The sequence below is a fragment of the Schistocerca gregaria genome, chromosome 8 (genome assembly GCF_023897955.1).
Source record: "Schistocerca gregaria isolate iqSchGreg1 chromosome 8, iqSchGreg1.2, whole genome shotgun sequence".
NCBI classification, from domain to species: domain Eukaryota; kingdom Metazoa; phylum Arthropoda; class Insecta; order Orthoptera; family Acrididae; genus Schistocerca; species Schistocerca gregaria.
This window is the reverse complement of record NC_064927.1, coordinates 498,487,670-498,506,347: the sequence shown is the minus strand read 5'-3', so window position 1 is coordinate 498,506,347 and position 18,678 is coordinate 498,487,670. Positions and strand designations below refer to the sequence as shown.

General features: G+C 40.7%; 1 protein-coding gene across 4 annotated transcripts in view; it reads left to right on the top strand.

Annotated features, from left to right (window-relative positions):
* Positions 1–18,678, top strand: part of LOC126285345 (myrosinase 1-like) — a 502,449-nt gene that overhangs the window by 455,693 nt on the left and 28,078 nt on the right. For all 4 annotated transcript variants that reach the window (XM_049984661.1, XM_049984663.1, XM_049984664.1 and 1 more), the window contains one exon: positions 989–1,137. In XM_049984661.1, the coding sequence (XP_049840618.1) occupies positions 989–1,137 (149 nt within the window). The remainder of the gene's footprint in view (positions 1–988; positions 1,138–18,678) is intronic.

Genomic DNA, 18,678 nt, shown 5'->3' with positions numbered 1-18,678 from the left:
TGATCGTTCAGTGACTTGTCCTACCAGCATACAGATACTTAAACGATTTCCAGCTCCTTGAGCATCTGAAGCTTTTTCTCTTTCTGGGCAAGGAGCAGTGTTCTCAAGGTTTCTAGTGTGGGAGATTAGTGTCCACTTGACTTAAGATGCTCAGAAAACATGTAATTCTGTTTAGCCTGGTCTTTCTTAGTTGGTCTGTGTTCATTGAACCTAGTCTCAAACATTATGCCAGTCTGGCCTATATATGATACTTCACAATCATTACACCCTCATTTGCATATGCCTGACCTGTCATTGTGAATATAATTATGTTGAGTTTATGGGTTACATATCCAGTTTCTTTTGCACCCCTTTTTCCACTTTATATGGCTTTGTGACTGATGGGTTACTTATACAGCTGCATTTACATGTGTTTCTGCTACTTTTAGTTCATTTTACCTGCATATTTGTACAAGTTGGGTCATAAAACGTAACTTTTGAGTTTAGTTTCCCCTAGGCTATTTACATTTCATGTCAGTTCCAGTAGAACGCTGTAGAATGGTGATTAGAGGTGATGTTTACGAACCATATTAAATGGATAAATCCCAAAATTAGATAATAAGATAACTGGACTGAAAAATGAACTTTGTTTTATTTCTCAGTGAAAAGGTAAAAAATATCAGTTTACATTATTCACTCACAAATGCATTCATTCTGTTGATCAGGAAGGAGTATGTTTCAGACCACCTACACAACTGTCATTATGCTTTAACAACAGCTACTAGATGTTATGCAAATACAAATAAATGAACCAACTCAGAATCTAATTTTTGTTTGCTTGTGCATTACATTTATCATAGAATGATCTCAAGAAAGTAGTTTACATATTTGTGGGATAACAACTATATTTTTATGGCACTTTGCATTTTGTATTAACCAGTGTGAAACATGATAAAAATGTTCCTCTTAAAAATCAACAGTGTTTATTCCAGTTTAATCTTGTTTTCAGGTACAGCAGATTTCTTCGCATACAATCATTACACAACACGATATGCTGCTTCAGGCACTCAAGGAGAAATTCCATCTCTTCAAAGAGATTCAGGAGTTATTAGAAGCTATGATCCCAAATGGCCTTCATCTGCATCATCCTGGCTTAAGGTAAAGTGGTTTATTGTTAAAATATCTGAAATTTAAGAATTACTCAAAGGACAGTGATTAACAATTTTTTTAAAATGTTTACTTACTTATTTTGTGTGGAATAAAGATATAGTTTCTTAATTAGGTAGTTATAAGCATGTTCTGTGGATCATAACTGTTACCTTTTATCAGTGCTTGATTTGCAAAAGAAAAGATTCCAGTACTATAGCCTTTAGGGGTGTGCTTTTTGAAATTTAGACATCTTAAAACATTTAAGTATATCCATTGTGGATGACAAACTGCAACTATGATTTAAACTGGTAATTTATCATGTAATAAATATGCAGCCACTCGCTTTTTTACAATTTATTCAACCATGAACATGTTTTCAAACCGCTACAGGCTCATCAACGGATGGGGATGATACAAGGACATTATGTTGTGGACCAAGTGTAGATAGATGCAGTATTGGTGTTCCTGGGGAAATGACAGAAACTTAGTAATCAGTGATGAAATGTTTACAAACCTGAATGTACCTAAACCATAAAAAAACTTTCAGGTTCATAAACGTTTTGTCACTGATTACTAAATTTCTATCATTTCTGCCAGCAGCACCAGCACTGCATATAGCTAATCTTGGCCCACGACATAATGTTCTTGTAACATCTTCATGTGAGCCTGAGGTGGCTTGAAAATGTATTTATGGTCGAATAATTCATAAAAAAGTGAATGGTTGCATGTTTATTACCAGATAAATCACTAATCATAAAACATTGTTTTAACACTCTTTTTTCTCAAAGTTACCAGTATGGTGTACCATCGCAAACCAAGCACTGCCTCTCACAGTGAGACAGTTTTAAAATTACACTACATATTTTCAGCAGAAAGTATGGCAACATGCTGACCAATTAATGATTTCTTAAGGTTTTTTTAATGCACACAGTGATTTATACTTAGCCATGTTCTCTTCCTCTCACCATCTCAAACCTCTTAAGAGAGTAAATGTATTGCAAGGCTACTGTTGGTACACCCAACTGTTTAAAGATCTGCTTAAAAATGTTCTAGAGTGGATGGCACACATAAATCGTTCTAAGTGCTTCTGTGAAACAAATACTTCTTTCCTCAGTGATAAATTTCCTCATTATATGATGCCACATAAGTGTAGCAAAATAGGAAAAAATAAGTCAACTGTTTTTATATTTTTGTCTTCAAACTATGATACTATCTGTAATGCAGAAGCTGCAGATCTTAGATGTTTAAAAAGATCTGTAGCATGTGACACACAGTTCAGACTCTTATTAATGTAAACTCCCTAGAACATAGAATATTCTGCATTTTTTTACTGGTTTACCCTCATCCATTAACTAAAGGCTGTGGTCAGGCTTTTTACAACACTCAATTGTATATAATAACAACAACATTAAAAGGATAGATTGCTTCTCTCCACATAGAGAAGTGTTGAGTTGCAGGGGAGGGGCAGGGATAGCTGCTTAGTGGGGAAAGATGATATGCTGCTTGTGGGAGTGTGGAGGGATATGGTGGAAACAGGATGGGCTGTTAGGTGTAGAGTCAGGAGGCCATGCTGGGGGTGGATGGAGGGAAGCAGAGAATGGGAAGCACCTCGTGTTGGGCAGTGTGCTCGACAACTGGGTGGTCCAGCTGCCTCTTGGGCACAGTTTGGTGGTGGCCAGACAAGCTTGTTAGTTGTCATGCCCTTATAGAAAATGGTTCAGTGGTTGCAGCTTAGTTAGTAGATTACATGGCTGCTTTCACAGATAGCTCTGCCTCTGATGGGGTAGGAGAGGCCTGTGACAGGACTGGGGTAGGTGGTAGTGGTAGGATATATGGGATAGGCTGTACATTTAGGCATATTGCAGGGGTATGAGCCACAGGGCAAGGAGTGGGGAGCAGGGATGGAGTAGATACAGATGGGGAGATTGCATAGGTTCGGTGGATGGTGGCATATCTTTTTAGGAGGTATGGGGAGGACAATGGGAAAGGTATTCCTCATTTCAGGGCATGACAAGAGGTGCTTGAAATCCTGGTAGAGAATGTGATGCAGTTGCTACAGTCTTTTTAAATCAAGAGATTATATTTTTAGCAGTCTTTCTCATTGTGACTGTCCATGAGTCAGTGTGCCCTCTATGTAAATAATAGGAATCTATCTTTTCTACACTGTTGTTACCATCCAGGACTTTCCACTGAATCATATGTATCGTTTTCATCTAAATTGAATGGCCATCCATTTGCAGGAAACTGGTTGTTCATTAGTTACATGTTTCATGGATCATTTGAATGGGTATTTTATTGAAATAATGTGGAATGAGTAAGAGGATATGTACACATGATTAGCTTAGTAATTATAAGGGAATGATCTGGTCACAAAACCTGACAGTATCCAGAAGAGCGGTGTGCTAGCCACATGCATCTCCATATCCACCTCCACTGACACCAGTAGGCTGAGGATGACACAGCAGTTGGTCAGTACCATTGGGCCTCCCAAGGCCTGTTCGGACAGTCTGATTAATTGCCTGTCATAGGATTCAGAAAGTGTGCAGAAGACTACTAATAACAAGCAAATGAGTTGCTAGTGACCTTGAAAAATATCTGGTGTTCCTCAGGCTACTTCAAGAAGAAGAACACATGGTAAGGATAAGTAAGTTTTAAGTTCTGATAATGGTTTAGGTTGGTTTCAGCAATGCTTTGAACATGTCTAGAAACTGAGGTAAAATAGTACATTAAAGACCTTGAATCCAGGCTGTTAGGACTTAAATTGAATGACATAAGGAAACTAGCATTTGAGTTAGCCATTGTAGCGGTTCACCTTCTTTGTTTCTTCTTTTGTTGTCCTCAGTGTCAACATACTGGCTGAAATATGGGTTGTGGAAGTGCGACTGCTGTCTGCTGTAATTGATGTAGTTGACAGATGTACACTTGTGTTTCACTGTTATTTACTTTCACTTTCCACAACCCCCCCCCCCCCCCATCCCCCATGTACATATTTAATATGGCCAGTGCACTAATGTTTAACTTCCGATAAGCCGCATTTATAGTTTTCAGGCGAACATCCACATACTGCTATAATAGTTTACTGTTGAACATCTATGAGCAGTAAAAAACCTAACCAAAAAGTTCACAAGTCCTGTAGTATAGAGGGTATGTATGGAAACAGTCACTGTCATTGTTTTTACACACAGCCTAATTAGGTAACACTTATTTCGTGGATGCATTGTTGTTGATCTTTCCAACACAGTTTCCTCATCTGAAACTCGGCTGCGGACTGACTCTCTCGGGACAAAAAATTGGGCCCTTATATATCCTCACAATAATAGGTGCTGAAACTACACATTTTTCAAAGTTTAATTTACAGAAATTAAAACTTAACTCATTAAATGAACTGAATACATCGAAAAATTCAGTCTTTTTAACCGTTTCTTCTACTACACGAGTTAGGCCAGATTATTTGTTTAAATTGTGAAATCAACATATATAGTTACACAAACAAAACTGTTAATTACTTTGGAATTAATTAAGGTCTGGCTTTGCTAACACATTTTCGAATAGAACCAAATAAATACTTTAAGATTACTAGCACATTGTCTTCCAAACATTTATAATTATTACATAATTTATATTTATTTATATGTCAACAATTGAATTTAAGTTATGAAACAATTACTGACTTCACCCTATAATGAAAGATATCTAACTAGGAATAGTCAAAATAAATTAGAAAATCAACTACATACATAAAACTAAGCACAAAAATAGATTGTTGTTACATTCTTTAAAACTGAGTGCCAACCTTCCTCTTTTATGAAAATGCAGATTATGTTCATGTATGTTATTGGTAATTAGTTAAAAGTGAAGGAAATGAATTTTAAGGAGGCAGATGGCAAAACAAGAGGGGAAGTAAAATTATCCCATCTTACTTCATCACATCAGCCGCCCCACTGGATTGACCAGAGAGATATTGCAAATGGCTAAGATGGCAATTCAATGACCACAAGTGACACCAGAAATTGAGTTTAAAATCGAAACACAAAAAAAATTACACAAGAAATCCTATCAAAAACTGCAGTACATATATTTTTAAAATTTATACTTATGAGAACTGGCCACACAAAAATCCCCATACAAAATATTTACATACAGTGCATTGTACACTGTCAAAAAGATCCACAAGTTATGCTTTTAATAAAAATTATACATCTTCATCATAAGTGATGTCCTTTGTGAGTAAATAAGGATTACATTCAAAACTACATATTACTTTAAATAAGTCATGTCTTGCAAACAAAGTAAATCGTAATGGGTTGCAAAAAGTTTCACAGGAACTTCCACACTTTTAATGATCTTTAGCACACTTTCTCACCACGCTGTCCATGCCTTTAACAGGTCCAAGTGGCAGTTAGGAAGTGCACTGCAATCAGTTCCCTTGGAGGTGATTCTTCTCCACCACAGTACACAAAAAAATTAGACAAAATATCCTACTTTAGTATACTTACTTTTTCTAACTTAAGTCTACAAATTTTTAACACTAATGGCAAATGATAGTCATTACATCATAAATAAATACATTACATAGTTCTCATAACATTACAATAACTAGCACTAAAATTGACTATAGTATGAAAAGGGTGTACTAGTAAAAATTTAAAATCAAATGCACATTACACTATAAACCTTTACTCTTAAGTTATAACTGTTTGAAACTGGTTAAACTTGAAAGACTTTTTTTCTTTTCCACTTGCAAAATATCACCTAAAATATGTACGTTACCTTTAATAAACGTTGAAGATGTGCAGTAGCAAAGCTTTACTAATCATTATGTTACGAAAAAAGGAGAGAGTCTCCATCACATAACCTACTTACTATCAAATCAAAATTAAGTGGATGGAAGTTGTACCAAATCATAGCCCCACTTGTCTACTCAACTCTGAGCACTCCTCTCATTCAACCAGAAAATTAAATCTTCATAAATTACAAAATGTTACCAAATACACTCCTGGAAATGGAAAAAAGAACACATTGACACCGGTGTGTTAGACCCACCATACTTGCTCTGGACACTGCGAGAGGGCTGTACAAGCAATGATCACATGCACAGCACAGCGGACACACCAGGAACCACGGTGTTGGCCATTGAATGGCGCTAGCTGCACAGCATTTGTGCACCGCCGCCGTCAGTGTCAGCCAGTTTGCTGTGGCATACAGAGCTCCATCGCAGTCTTTAACACTGGTCGCATGCCGCAACAGCGTGGATGTGAACCGTATGTGCAGTTGACGGACTTTGAGCGAGGGCGTATAGTGGGCATGCGGGAGGCCGGGTGGACATTCTGCCGAATTGCTCAACACGTGAGGCATGAGGTCTCCACAGTATATCGATGTTGTCGCCAGTGGTCGGTGGAAGGTGCACGTGCCCGTCGACCTGGGACCGGACCGCAGCGACGCACGGATGCACGCCAAGACCGTAGGATCCTACGCAGTGCCGTAGGGGACCGCACCGCCACTTCCCAGCAAATTAGGGACACTGTTGCTCCTGGGGTATCGGCGAGGACCATTCGCAACCGTCTCCATGAAGCTGGGCTATGGTCCCGCACACCGTTAGGCCGTCTTCCGTTCACGCCCCAACATCGTGCAGCCTGCCTGCAGTGGAGTCGCGACAGGCGTGAATGGAGGGACGAATGGAGACGTGTCGTCTTCAGCGATGAGAGTCGCTTCTGCCTTGGTGCCAATGATGGTCGTATGCGTGTTTGGCACCGTGCAGGCGAGCGCCACAATCAGGACTGCATACGACCTAGGCACACAGGGCCAACACCCGGCAATAATGGTGTGGGGAGCGATCTCCTACACTGGCCGTACACCTCTGGTGACCGTCGAGGGGACACTGAATAGTGCACGGTACATCCAAACCATCATCGAACCCATTGTTCTACCATTCCTAGACCGGCAAGGGAACTTGCTGTTCCAACAGGACAATGCACGTCCACATGTATCCCGTGCCACCCAACGTGCTCTAGAAGGTGTAAGTCAACTACCCTGGCCAGCAAGATCTCCGGATCTGTCCCCCATTGATCATGTTTGGGACTGGATGAAGCGTCGTCTCACACGGTATGCACGTCCAGCATGAACCCTGGTCCAACTGAGGCGCCAGGTGGAAATGGCATGGCAAGCCATTCCACAGGACTACATCCAGCATCTCTACGATCGTCTCCATGGGAGAATAGCAGCCTGCATTGCTGCGAAAGGTGAATATACACTGTACTAGTGCCGACATTGTGCATGCTCTGTTGCCTGTGTCTATGTGCCTGTGGTTCTGTCAGTGTGATCATGTGATGTATCTGACCCCAGGAATGTGTCAATAAAGTTTCCCCTTCCTGGGACAATGAATTTACGGTGTTCTTATTTCAATTTCCAGGAGTGTAGTTGACCTGTCAGAATATCCACATTAGTCTATCTACACAGTTGTCAGTTAATCAGCAAACTTATCGCTCTTCATTCCAGTATTACCATTTTAAGCTCATAATTCCTTTAGAAAACAAATAGAAGTTTTCAGGTATCCTATAGATCCAATGATTCAACATTATGTGACTTGTAAATATTTCTCTTTCTGTTAATCTCGCATTCCAGCTGCAGTGACATGAATTGAATTGCACAATATAAACAGTACCCAATACCCAGCGAGGTGGCTCACTGGTTAGCACACTGGACTCGCATTTGGGAGGACGACGGTTCAAACCCACATCCGGCCATCCTGATTTAAGTTTTCCGTGATTTCACTAAATTGCTCCAGGCAAGTGCCGGGATGGTTCCTTTGAAAGAGCATGGTTGACTTCCTTCCCCATCCTTCCCTAATCCGATGAGACCGATGACCTCGTAGTTTGGTCTCTTACCCCAAAACAACCATTCTTTTACTTACCTTTCTTACCTCGTTAACTAGTCGAGGGCATTCTCAAATATATTGCTACTGCAGAGACAGGCTCACTAAACATTAAGACCCTAATATTATTCATTATTTTATTGCTTCATTATCTACTAAATAAACACCTGCTCTGCTTATCTAATGCAAAACTGACTCTACAGGAAAACACTCCACAGTAACAGATACCTATGCTAAGGCAAACTTAACTCTCATCACCAATCAGACAAAATTATTGCTTAGAAAAACTATTATTTCACTGTATCCCATCTCTTTCCTTGAGATTCTAGTCTGAAGGTGAATATACAAGGTGTACAACTTTGCTGCTGCCATTTTCTCCCCAACATTTGAGGCTTTAATGAAACAAATTGGTTACACATTTATCATTCAAAGTATTTTCCATTGCTAGCCGCTACTTTCTCCAATCTTTTGGGCAGTACATGAATCCCATGTTGAAAAAATTGTTCATCTTTTGAAGTGATCCACAATTCGATCCATTTTGTGACTACTTCATGAGATCAAAAGTGTTGGTCTGCCAAGTCATGTGCCATGTCCTAAACAGGTGATAGTCAGAGGAAGCAATGTCTGGAGAGCACGGTGGGTGGGAACGACTTCCAATTTTAACATTTCCAAGTATGTTTTGACCTCTTCAGCAGCATGGAGGTGAGTGTTGTCATGGTGCAAAATCACTTTATAGTACCTCTCACTGTATTGTGGCTGTTTGTCTTTTAATGCTCTGCTCAGATGCATTATTTGTGTTCGATAACAAGCACCTCCCCCCATGAACCATGGACCTTGCCGTTGGTGGGGAGGATTGTGTGCCTCAGCGATACAGATAACCGTACCGTAGGTACAACCACAACAGAGGGGTATCTGTTGAGAGGCCAGACAAACGTGTGGTTCCCGAAGAGGGGCAGCAGCCTTTTCAGTAGTTGCAAGAGCAACAGTCTGGATGATTGACTGATCTGGCCTTGTAACAATAACCAAAATGGCCTTGCTGTGCTGGTACTGCGAACGGCTGAAAGCAAGGGGAAACTACAGCTGTAATTTTTCCCGAGGTCATGCAGCTTTACTGTATGATTAAATGATGATGTCGTCCTCTTGTGTAAAATATTCCGGAGGTAAAATAGTCCCCCATTCGGATCTCCGGGCAGAGTCTACTCAAGAGGATGTCGTTATCAGGAGAAAGAAAACTGGCATTCTACAGATCGGAGCATGGAATGGGAAATGGATAGGTTAAAGTTAGATATAGTGGGAATTAGTGAAGTTCGATGGCAGGAGGAACAAGACTTCTGGTCAGGTGACTACAGGGTTATAAACACAAGATCAAACAGGTAATGCAGGAGAAGGTTTAATAATGAATAGGAAAATAGGAATGCAGGTAAGCTACTACAAACAGCATAGTGAACGCATTATTGTGGCCAAGATAGATACGAAGCACACACCTACTACAGTAGTACAAGTTTATATGCCAACTAGCTCTGCAGATGATGAAGAAATTGAAGAAATGTATGATGAAATAAAAGAAATTATTCAGATAGTGAAGGGAGATGAAAATTTAATAGTCATGGGTGACTGGAATTCGAGTGTAGGAAAAGGGAGAGAAGGAAACGTAATAGGTGGGTATGGATTGGGGCTAAGAAATGAAAGAAGAAGCCGCCTTGTAGAATTTTGCACATAGCACAACTTAATCATAGCTAACACGTGGTTTAAGAATCACGAAAGAAGGTTGTATACATGGAAGAACCCTGGAGATACTAAAAGGTATCAGATAGATTATGTAATGGTAAGACAGAGATTTAGGAACCAGGTTTTAAATTGTAAGACATTTCCAGGGGCAGATGTGGACTCTGACCACAATCTATTGGTTATGACCTGTAGATTAAATCTGAAGAAACTGCAAAAAGGTGGGAATTTAAGGACATGGGACCTGGATAAACTGAAAGAACTAGAGGTTGTATAGAGTTTACAGGAGAGCATAAGGGAACAATTGACAGGAATGAGGGAAAGAAGTACAGTAGAAGAAGAATGGGTACCTTTGAGGGATGAAGTAGTGAAGGCAGCAGAGGATCAAGTAGGTAAAAAGATGCGGGCTAGTAGAAATCCTTGGGTAACAGACAAAATATTGAATTTAATACTAACAAAGAGATAGACGGGCTGGCCAGTACTTACCTCAGCTCAGTACAGCCGATAGATACACCAAAAACAACCGAAAATTTAAGTTCCTAGCTTTTGGAATAAGTGTTTCTTCATCAGGGACGAGAGAGGGGAAAGAAAGGGAAGAAAGGAAAGTGCATTTAGTTACTCACAACCCAGGTTATGAAGCAACATATATAAGATTTTCCATTAATTATTTAGAAATATTGAATTTAATTGATGAAAGGAGAAAATACAAAAATGCAATAAATGAAGCACGCAAAAACGAATACAAACGTCTAAAAAATGAGATCGACAGGAAGTGCAAAATTGCTAAGCAGGGATGGCTAGAGGACAAATGTAAGGATGTAGAGGCTTATCTCATGAGGGGTAAGATAGATACTGCCTACAGGAAAATTAAAGAGACCTTTGGAGATAAGAGAACCACTTGTATGAACATCAAGAGCTCAGATGAAAACCCAGTTCTAAGCAAAGAAAGGAAAGCAGAAAGGTGGAAGGCTTATCTAGAGGGTCTATACAAGGGCAATGTACTTGAGGACAATATTATGGAAATGGAAGGGGATGTAGATGAAGATGAAATGGGAGATACGGTACTGCGTGAAGAGTTTGACAGAGCACTGAAAGACCTGAGTCGAAACAAGGCCCTCGGAGTTGACAACATTCCATTGGAACTACTGATGGCCTTGGGAGAGCCACTCCTGACAAAACTCTACCATCTGGTGAGCAAGATGTATGAAACAGGCGAAATGCCCTCAGACTTCAAGAAGAATATAATAATTTCAATCCCAAAGGAAGCAGGTGTTGACAGATGGGAAAATTACTGAACAATCAAAACAAAGATTCGAAGACTTACCAAGCGGGAAACCGCCGGCAGACAGGCGCATGAACAAGACACACAAACACACACACAGAATTGCTAGCTTTCGCAACCGATGGTTGCTTCTTCAGGAAGGAGAGGGAAAGACGAAAGGATGTGGGTTTTAAGGGAGAGGGTAAGGAGTCATTCCAATCCTGGGAGCGGAAAGACTTCCCTTAGGGGAAAAAAAGGACAGGTGTACACTCGCGCACACACACACACACATAAGGGACGTCTTTCCGCTCCCGGGATTGGAATGACTCCTTACCCTCTCCCTTAAAACCCACATCCTTTCGTCTTTCCCTCTCCTTCCTGAAGAAGCAACCATCGGTTGCGAAAGCTAGCAATTCTGTGTGTGTGTTTGTGTGTCTTGTTCATGTGCCTGTCTGCTGGCGGTTTTCTGCTTGGTAAGTCTTCGAATCTTTGTTTTTATTATATTTTTCCCATGTGGAAGTTTCTTTCTATTTTATTTACATCATCATTAATTTGAACCCAACAATTACTGAACAATCAGTTTAATAAGCCATAGCTGCAAAATACTAACATGAATTCCTTACAGATGAATGGAAAAACTAGTAGAAGCCAACCTCTGGGAAGATCAGTTTGGATTCCATAGAAATACTGGAACACGTGAGGCAACACTGACCTTACGACTTACCTTAGAAGAAAGATTAAGAAAAGGCAAACCTACGTTTCTAGCATTTGTAGACTTAGAGAAAGCTTTTGACAATGTTGACTGGAATAATTGATGATGGCCGAAGCAGAGAGGATATAAAATGTAGACTGGCAATGGCAAGGAAAGTGTTTCTGAAGAAGAGAAATTTGTTAACATCGAGTATAGATTTAAGTGTCAGGAAGTCTTTTCTGAAAGTATTTGTATGGAGTGTAACCATGTATGGAAGTGAAACATGGGCAATAAATAGTTTGGACAAGAAGAGAATAGAAGCTTTTGAAATGTGGTGCTACAGAACAATGCTGAAGATTAGATGGGTAGATCACATAAGTAATGAGGAAGTATTGAATAGGATTGGGAGAAGAGAAGTTTGTGGCACAACTTGACTAGAAGGAGGGATCGCTTGGTAGGACATGTTCTGAGGCATCAAGGGATCACCAATTTCGTATTGGAAGGCAGCGTGGAGGGTAAAAATCATAGAGGGAGACCAAGAGATGAATACACTAAGCAGATTCAGAAGGATGTAGGTTGCAGTAAGTACTGGGAGATGAAGAAGCTTGCACAGGATAGAGTGGCATGGAGAGCTGCATCAAACCAGTCTCAGGACTGAAGATTACAACAACAACAACAAGCACCTATTATTGTTTCACTTGGTTTTAACACCTCACAGTACATGAAGCCAAGCTGGTCCCACCAAATGCAGAGCATGATCTTGGAGCTGTGAATATTTGGTTTGGCTGTTGACGTGGAAGCAAGGCCGGGATATCCCCATGATTTTTTGCATTTAGAGTTGTCATAATGAATCCATTTTTCGTCCCCGGTCACAATGCAATGCAAAAATCAGTTCCGTTCTTGCCTCTTAAGCAACTGTTCACAAACACACAAATGCCATTGAGCATCTCTTGCTTTCAGCTAACACAGGACCCTAGTTCCTTCTTTCTGAATCGTGCCCAGAGCCTTGAGACATTTTGAAATGGCTTGCTGTGTCACTCCCACTACTTGTGACAATTCCCCTTGAGTCTGGCGTGAGTCTTCACTCAACAGTGTCTCCGATTCTGCATCTTTAAAAACATTCTCTCTTCCAGCACTGTGCTGATCTATGACATTAAAATCATCATTCTTGAAGTGTTGAAGAGAGCATTTGATGAAACTCAGCTGCTGCTTTCTTCATATTGAAACAAAACTGTAACACCTCCCACAAATTATGAGAATTAGGCTCGTAACCTGACATTATCAATCAAGAACAACTTTATGATGCAGACACATATCAACTAATGTTTGAATGAGTTTATGTTGACCGAGGTCCAAGCTAACTGCCTGATGTCTGCGATCTGTTTCTTTTGACCACTACTTAATGTTGTCGCCACCTATTGGCAAATGGCAGAAGCAAAGTTGTACACCTTGTACATACAAACCTTGCTTATTCTTTCCACATACTATGTTTAAAGTTGTAATTCCTTAATGTTAGACAAGGCTGTACCATGACACTTCTCTGTGTAGATAGTTATCTCCATATACTGATGGCATTGAAACAACAAACACTTCTATTGTATCACAATAAATATTAAGATATAGTAATCAAGATGATTTTTACTGCCTATTTCCTCTGCTGCTGCACCAATGAGCACATTACTTCAGATGCTGATTATCCTTCACATATGCTGACACCTTTCATTTTCAGTTTACCTTACCTCTTTGACAGAAATTCTTTAATCATTGTGCCAATTTACTTTCTTCCATCTTCTTATGATTGCATTACTTATCACTAACACAACATATATAAATATAATAGAAAGAAACATTCCACATGGGAGAAATCACACACACACACACACACACACACACACACACACACACACACACACAGAAACACTGGAGAAAGCTTTTTTTTAAATATTCCCCTATACTAAAGTATTTTACTGTACAGAAACACATGAAAGTCAAAGGCAGAAAGACAGAATGTTTGTGATTCACTTATAAACTACAGATAGGGTAGGATAATAGTTTGACTGTCTCAGGAAAAATGAAAAATGAGACAGACAGCAGGGGTAAGCATTACTGCCACATAATGAATCCAACTCAAAATGTAGAACCTCCTACTTGCTAATTGCACAAGAAATTAGTCCCAAATATTTCATCAATGCTGAGATTTTGAATTAGCAAGAAACTGTATTTCAACAGCTGTTTTGCCAGTTTCACCATTAATAGTATCTCTTGTTTCACACTCTTTAATAGCTTACCAGTAGCACCAACAATTTTTATTCTATACACCTGCATCACCACTATACCCTCTGTGTTCTTAATAGATTCAAAAAATGCCTGTGAAATGCGATTAAAATCACTACCACTCTCCAGTAAACACTTAACATGTATATCTTTTACACTTGCTGTTATTACAGGGTGCCACTTTGTACTCACCATGTGATGTTCTCCATACAGCAAATCCTCTTTCCCTGGAAAAACTATCATCCTACTTATCAAATCAATTATCATACACTGTCAAATGACAGATAGCATGGTCCTCATTACCACTCTCAAACTATAACTCTTCATGCAGCCTAATATTATCCTCCTTTATTCTTTCTTTACTTACCACTTGGCCATCATTATCAATTACAAATTCAAATAACCTATCCTCTTCACCACTCTACTGAACAAGGTGGCGCAGTAGTTAGCATATTGGACTCACATTTGGGAGGACAACAGTTCAACCCCACATTCGGTCATCCTGATTTAGGTTTTCCATAATTTCCCTAAATCGCTCCAGGCAAATGCTGGGATGGTTCCTTTGAAAGGGCACAGCTGACTTCCTTTCCCATCTTTCCCTAATCTGATGAGACTGATGACCACACAGTTGGTCTCATCACCATACAAAACAACCCAACCAACTCATCACCACTGGATTCGTCACTGCTATCATCATTACAACTAGTCAGAATCAGACACACTGTCACTTACGTTGTACTTTAGATTTGGTACCTCTTCCACTTTCTTCTCTATTTCAGTCAATTTTGAATCTACATTTTCATTTACTTTTACCGGTTTTTCCTCTACCACTATTCCACACTTAGTTTCTACCTCAGTTTCTGAATCATTTTTAATCTGATCAATTTGGTTCTCGAGCTTAACCCTATTTTCAGCGCATTGTTTCTCAAAACCCTCCACCTTTCTACTGTTGTCATCACAAAGTTTCTCTCTCTCTCTCTCTCTCTCTCTCTCTCTCTCTCTCTCTCTCTCTCTCTCTCTCTCTCTCTCTTTTCTACACATTTACTACTCAATGTTAATTTCTCAATCATATTATGTACCATACTACTTTCTTCAACCTATTAATGCCTTCTTTTGTAGCTATATTATTCATAATTTTCCTTACTGTTGCTTCCAATTTTCTGTAATGACTATTTTCTTGCAAATCATTCCCTGTTAAGTCTTTCTGTTTATTTAAAAACTTAACCTCTACACCTTTGTTTTCAGTCACACTGTCTTGTTCATTAAGGCCATTCATTATGTTTCACTTAATATAAAACGGTTTTTTCCATGAATAGCCTTGTTTTTAATCAAAATAAAATAGAAAGAAACTTCCACATGGGAAAAATATATTAAAAACAAAGATTCCAAGACTTACCAAGTGGGAAAGTGCCAGTAAATAGGCACAATAAATAAAACACACAAACACACACACAGAATTTCTAGCTTTCGCAACCGATGGTTGCTTCTTCAGGAAAGAGGGAAGTAGAAGGAAAGACAAAAGGATGTGGGTTTTAAGGGAGAGGGTAAGGAGTCATTCCAATCCCGGGAGTGGAAAGACTTACCTTAGGGGGAAAAAAGGAAAAAAGGACAGGTGTACACTCGCACACGCACACATATCCATCTGCACATACACAGACACAAGCAGACATTGACAGGATACTTCCTGGGACTGGATCAGACTCTGAATGTGGCTCTCCAGCAGGTATACAACTTCCTAAAATCCTGCCCCGAAATGAGATCCATCCTTCATGAAATCCTCCCCACTCCACCAAGAGTGTCTTTCCGCCGTCCACCTAACCTTCGTAACCTCTTGGTTCATCCCTATGAAATCCCCAAATCACCTTCCCTACCCTCTGGCTCCTACCCTTGTAACCGCCCCTGGTGTAAAACCTGTCCTATGCACCCTCCCACCACTACCTACTCCAGTCCTGTAACCCGGAAGGTGTACATGATCAAAGGAAGAGCCACGTGTGAAAGCACCCACGTGATTTACCAACTGACCTGCCTACACTGTGATGCTTTCTATGTGGGAATGACCAGCAACAAACTGTCCATTCACATGAATGGACACAGGCAGACAGTGTTTGTTGGTAATGAGGATCTCCCTGTGACTAAACATGCCTTGGTGCACGGCCAGCACATCTTGGCACAGTGTTACACCGTCCGGGTTATCTGGATACTTCCCGCCAAACACCAACCTATCCGAACTCTGGAGATGGGAACTCGCCCTTCAGTATATCCTCTCTTCTCGTTATCCGCCAGGCCTCAACCTCTGCTAATTTCAAGTTGCCACTGCTCATACCTCACCTGTCTTTCAACAACTTCTTTGCCTCTGTACTTCCGCCTCGACTGACATCTCTGCCCGAACTCTTTGCCGTTACAAATGTCTGCTTGTGTCTGTGTATGTGCAGATGGATATGTGTGTGTGTGTGTGCGCGAGTGTACACCTGTCCTTTTTTCCCTTTTTCCCCCTAAGGTAAGTCTTTCCGCTCCCAGGATTGGAATGACTCCTTACCCTCTCCCTTAAAACCCACATCCTTTCGTCTTTCCTTCTCCTTCCCTCTTTCCTGAAGAAGCAACCATCGGTTGCGAAAGCTAGAAATTCTGTGTGTGTGTTTGTGTGTTTTATTTATTGTGCCTATCTACCGGCGCTTTCCCACTTGGTAAGTCTTGTTTTTAATCACTCGTTGGCTGCTGCTCTCCTGTGGTTATCTCAACTTGTCATCTGCTGCAAGTTGTAATTCTCTCAGTGAGGCGTCTTGTTTGTCTCAGTCAGCTCTGTCTACCTGCATGCTGCTGGCTGCTCCTATACTCAGTGGCTGCTTCCATAGAACTCGCTCATTGATTGGCTGCTGTCATACTGTGGCCATGAAACCCAAGAGCTGATTGGCTGTTGCATCAATACACTGTAAACCACTCTTGTTTTCACTGTTCAAAATTCGCGAGTCCTTGTTTATTGTACCCCCATACAATATTGCTCACCTGGGGCATCACATGTGATGGCATTCACCCTCTTTGTTTCTTCTTTTGTTGTCCTCAATGTCGATGTACTGGCTGAAATATGGGTTGCTGAAGTACAGGGAGACACACAGCAGATGGATGGTTTTGAACTGCGTAGTACTGAGGGCGCGGTGGTGGGAGGTGGTTGTGATGGGGATAGTTCTGATCCACACAAGACGCCATTTCATTTACTCAGTCACTATGGAGCGGTGGGACTTGCAACACTGAGTGTTTGTCTATGACAATTTCGTGAAAAGTGGTGAATCTATTATTGCTACGCAATGATTGTTTCTTGCGTGGTTTTATGTTGGTCAACATGGAGCTGCTCCAAGCCATAACACAATTCTCAGATGGGTGGAAAACTTCAGATCAACTGGAAACGTACTGGATAAGAAGTATCCTGGCCCGAGACGCAGAGTAACAACACCAGAAAATGTTGAAAGGGTAAGGCAAGCGGCAGTCAGAAGCCCAGGACGGTCAGCTAGACGTCATGCTAGTGAGTTACGAATCAATCGTGAATGAATTAGATGAATTTTGCGTAAAGAATTAAAATTCCCTCATTGTCCAACAACTTAAGGAAACTGATTTTTCTATACGAGAAGACTTCGCTTGCAGAATGCAAGTGATTTTGGGATTGAATGAAAATGAAATTTTATAGATGAGCAATGAAGCTCATTTTCATTTAAACAGGACTGTGAATAAGCAAAACCTACGTTACTGGGCTCCAGAGCATCCATACCTTATCCACCAGCAGCCTCTACACTCATAAAAAGTAACAGTCTGGTGTGCTCATGGCTCTGTTGGTATTATTGGACCTTAGTTTTTTTTAAGAGAATGGGGCCACAGTTACTGTTAATTCGATTTGCTACATTCGTATTCTTGAAACACTCTTGAAACCAGAACTAAGAAGACGATGAATCATTTAAAAATGTGTTTGGTTCCAGCAGGATGGGACAACATCGCACACCGCAAACACTTCAATGACAGTTCTTAGACGCATGTTTCCTCGCCGAAGTATCTCACATTTTGGCAATGTTCCTTGGCCTCCCAGGTCTCCCGATTTGTCAGTATGTGACTTTTTTATGTGGGGGTACCTTAAGAACTGTGTCTATAACCACAAACCACGAAATTTGGACGAGTTGAAGAATGCAATCATTCAGGAAATTGCTGTGATCCATGCAGAGATTTTAGCCCGTGTGATGGAGGATTCTGAGAAGAGACTTGAGTCCTGCATTCAAAATGATGGACATGTTGTGGTTGGCAGGAGAGCCAACTCCGTATTGCTAAAGGAGGCCGAAATGCAAGCGTGTCAGCTTACGCAGGCTGACGTGAGGTCTGGAACATGACAAGGGAATTAGAATTGAGAAAAACGGACGTAGCTGCTGGAATACTTAACTTTAATCCATTAATGACGAGCGTCGGTCTTGACGGTACATGATTTACAATATCAATAGTAACTTATAGGGGCGCCTTGCTAGGTCGTAGCAAATGACGTAGCTGAAGGCTATGCTAACTATCGTCTCGGCAAATGGGAGCGTATTTTGTCAGTGAACCATCGCTAGCAAAGTTGGCTGTACAACTGGGGCAGACCTGCCGTGTGGCGGCGCTTGGTCTGCAATCACTGATAGTGGCGACACGCGGGTCCGACGTATACTACCGGACCGTGGCCGATTTAAAGGCTACCACCTAGCAAGTGTGGCGTCTGGC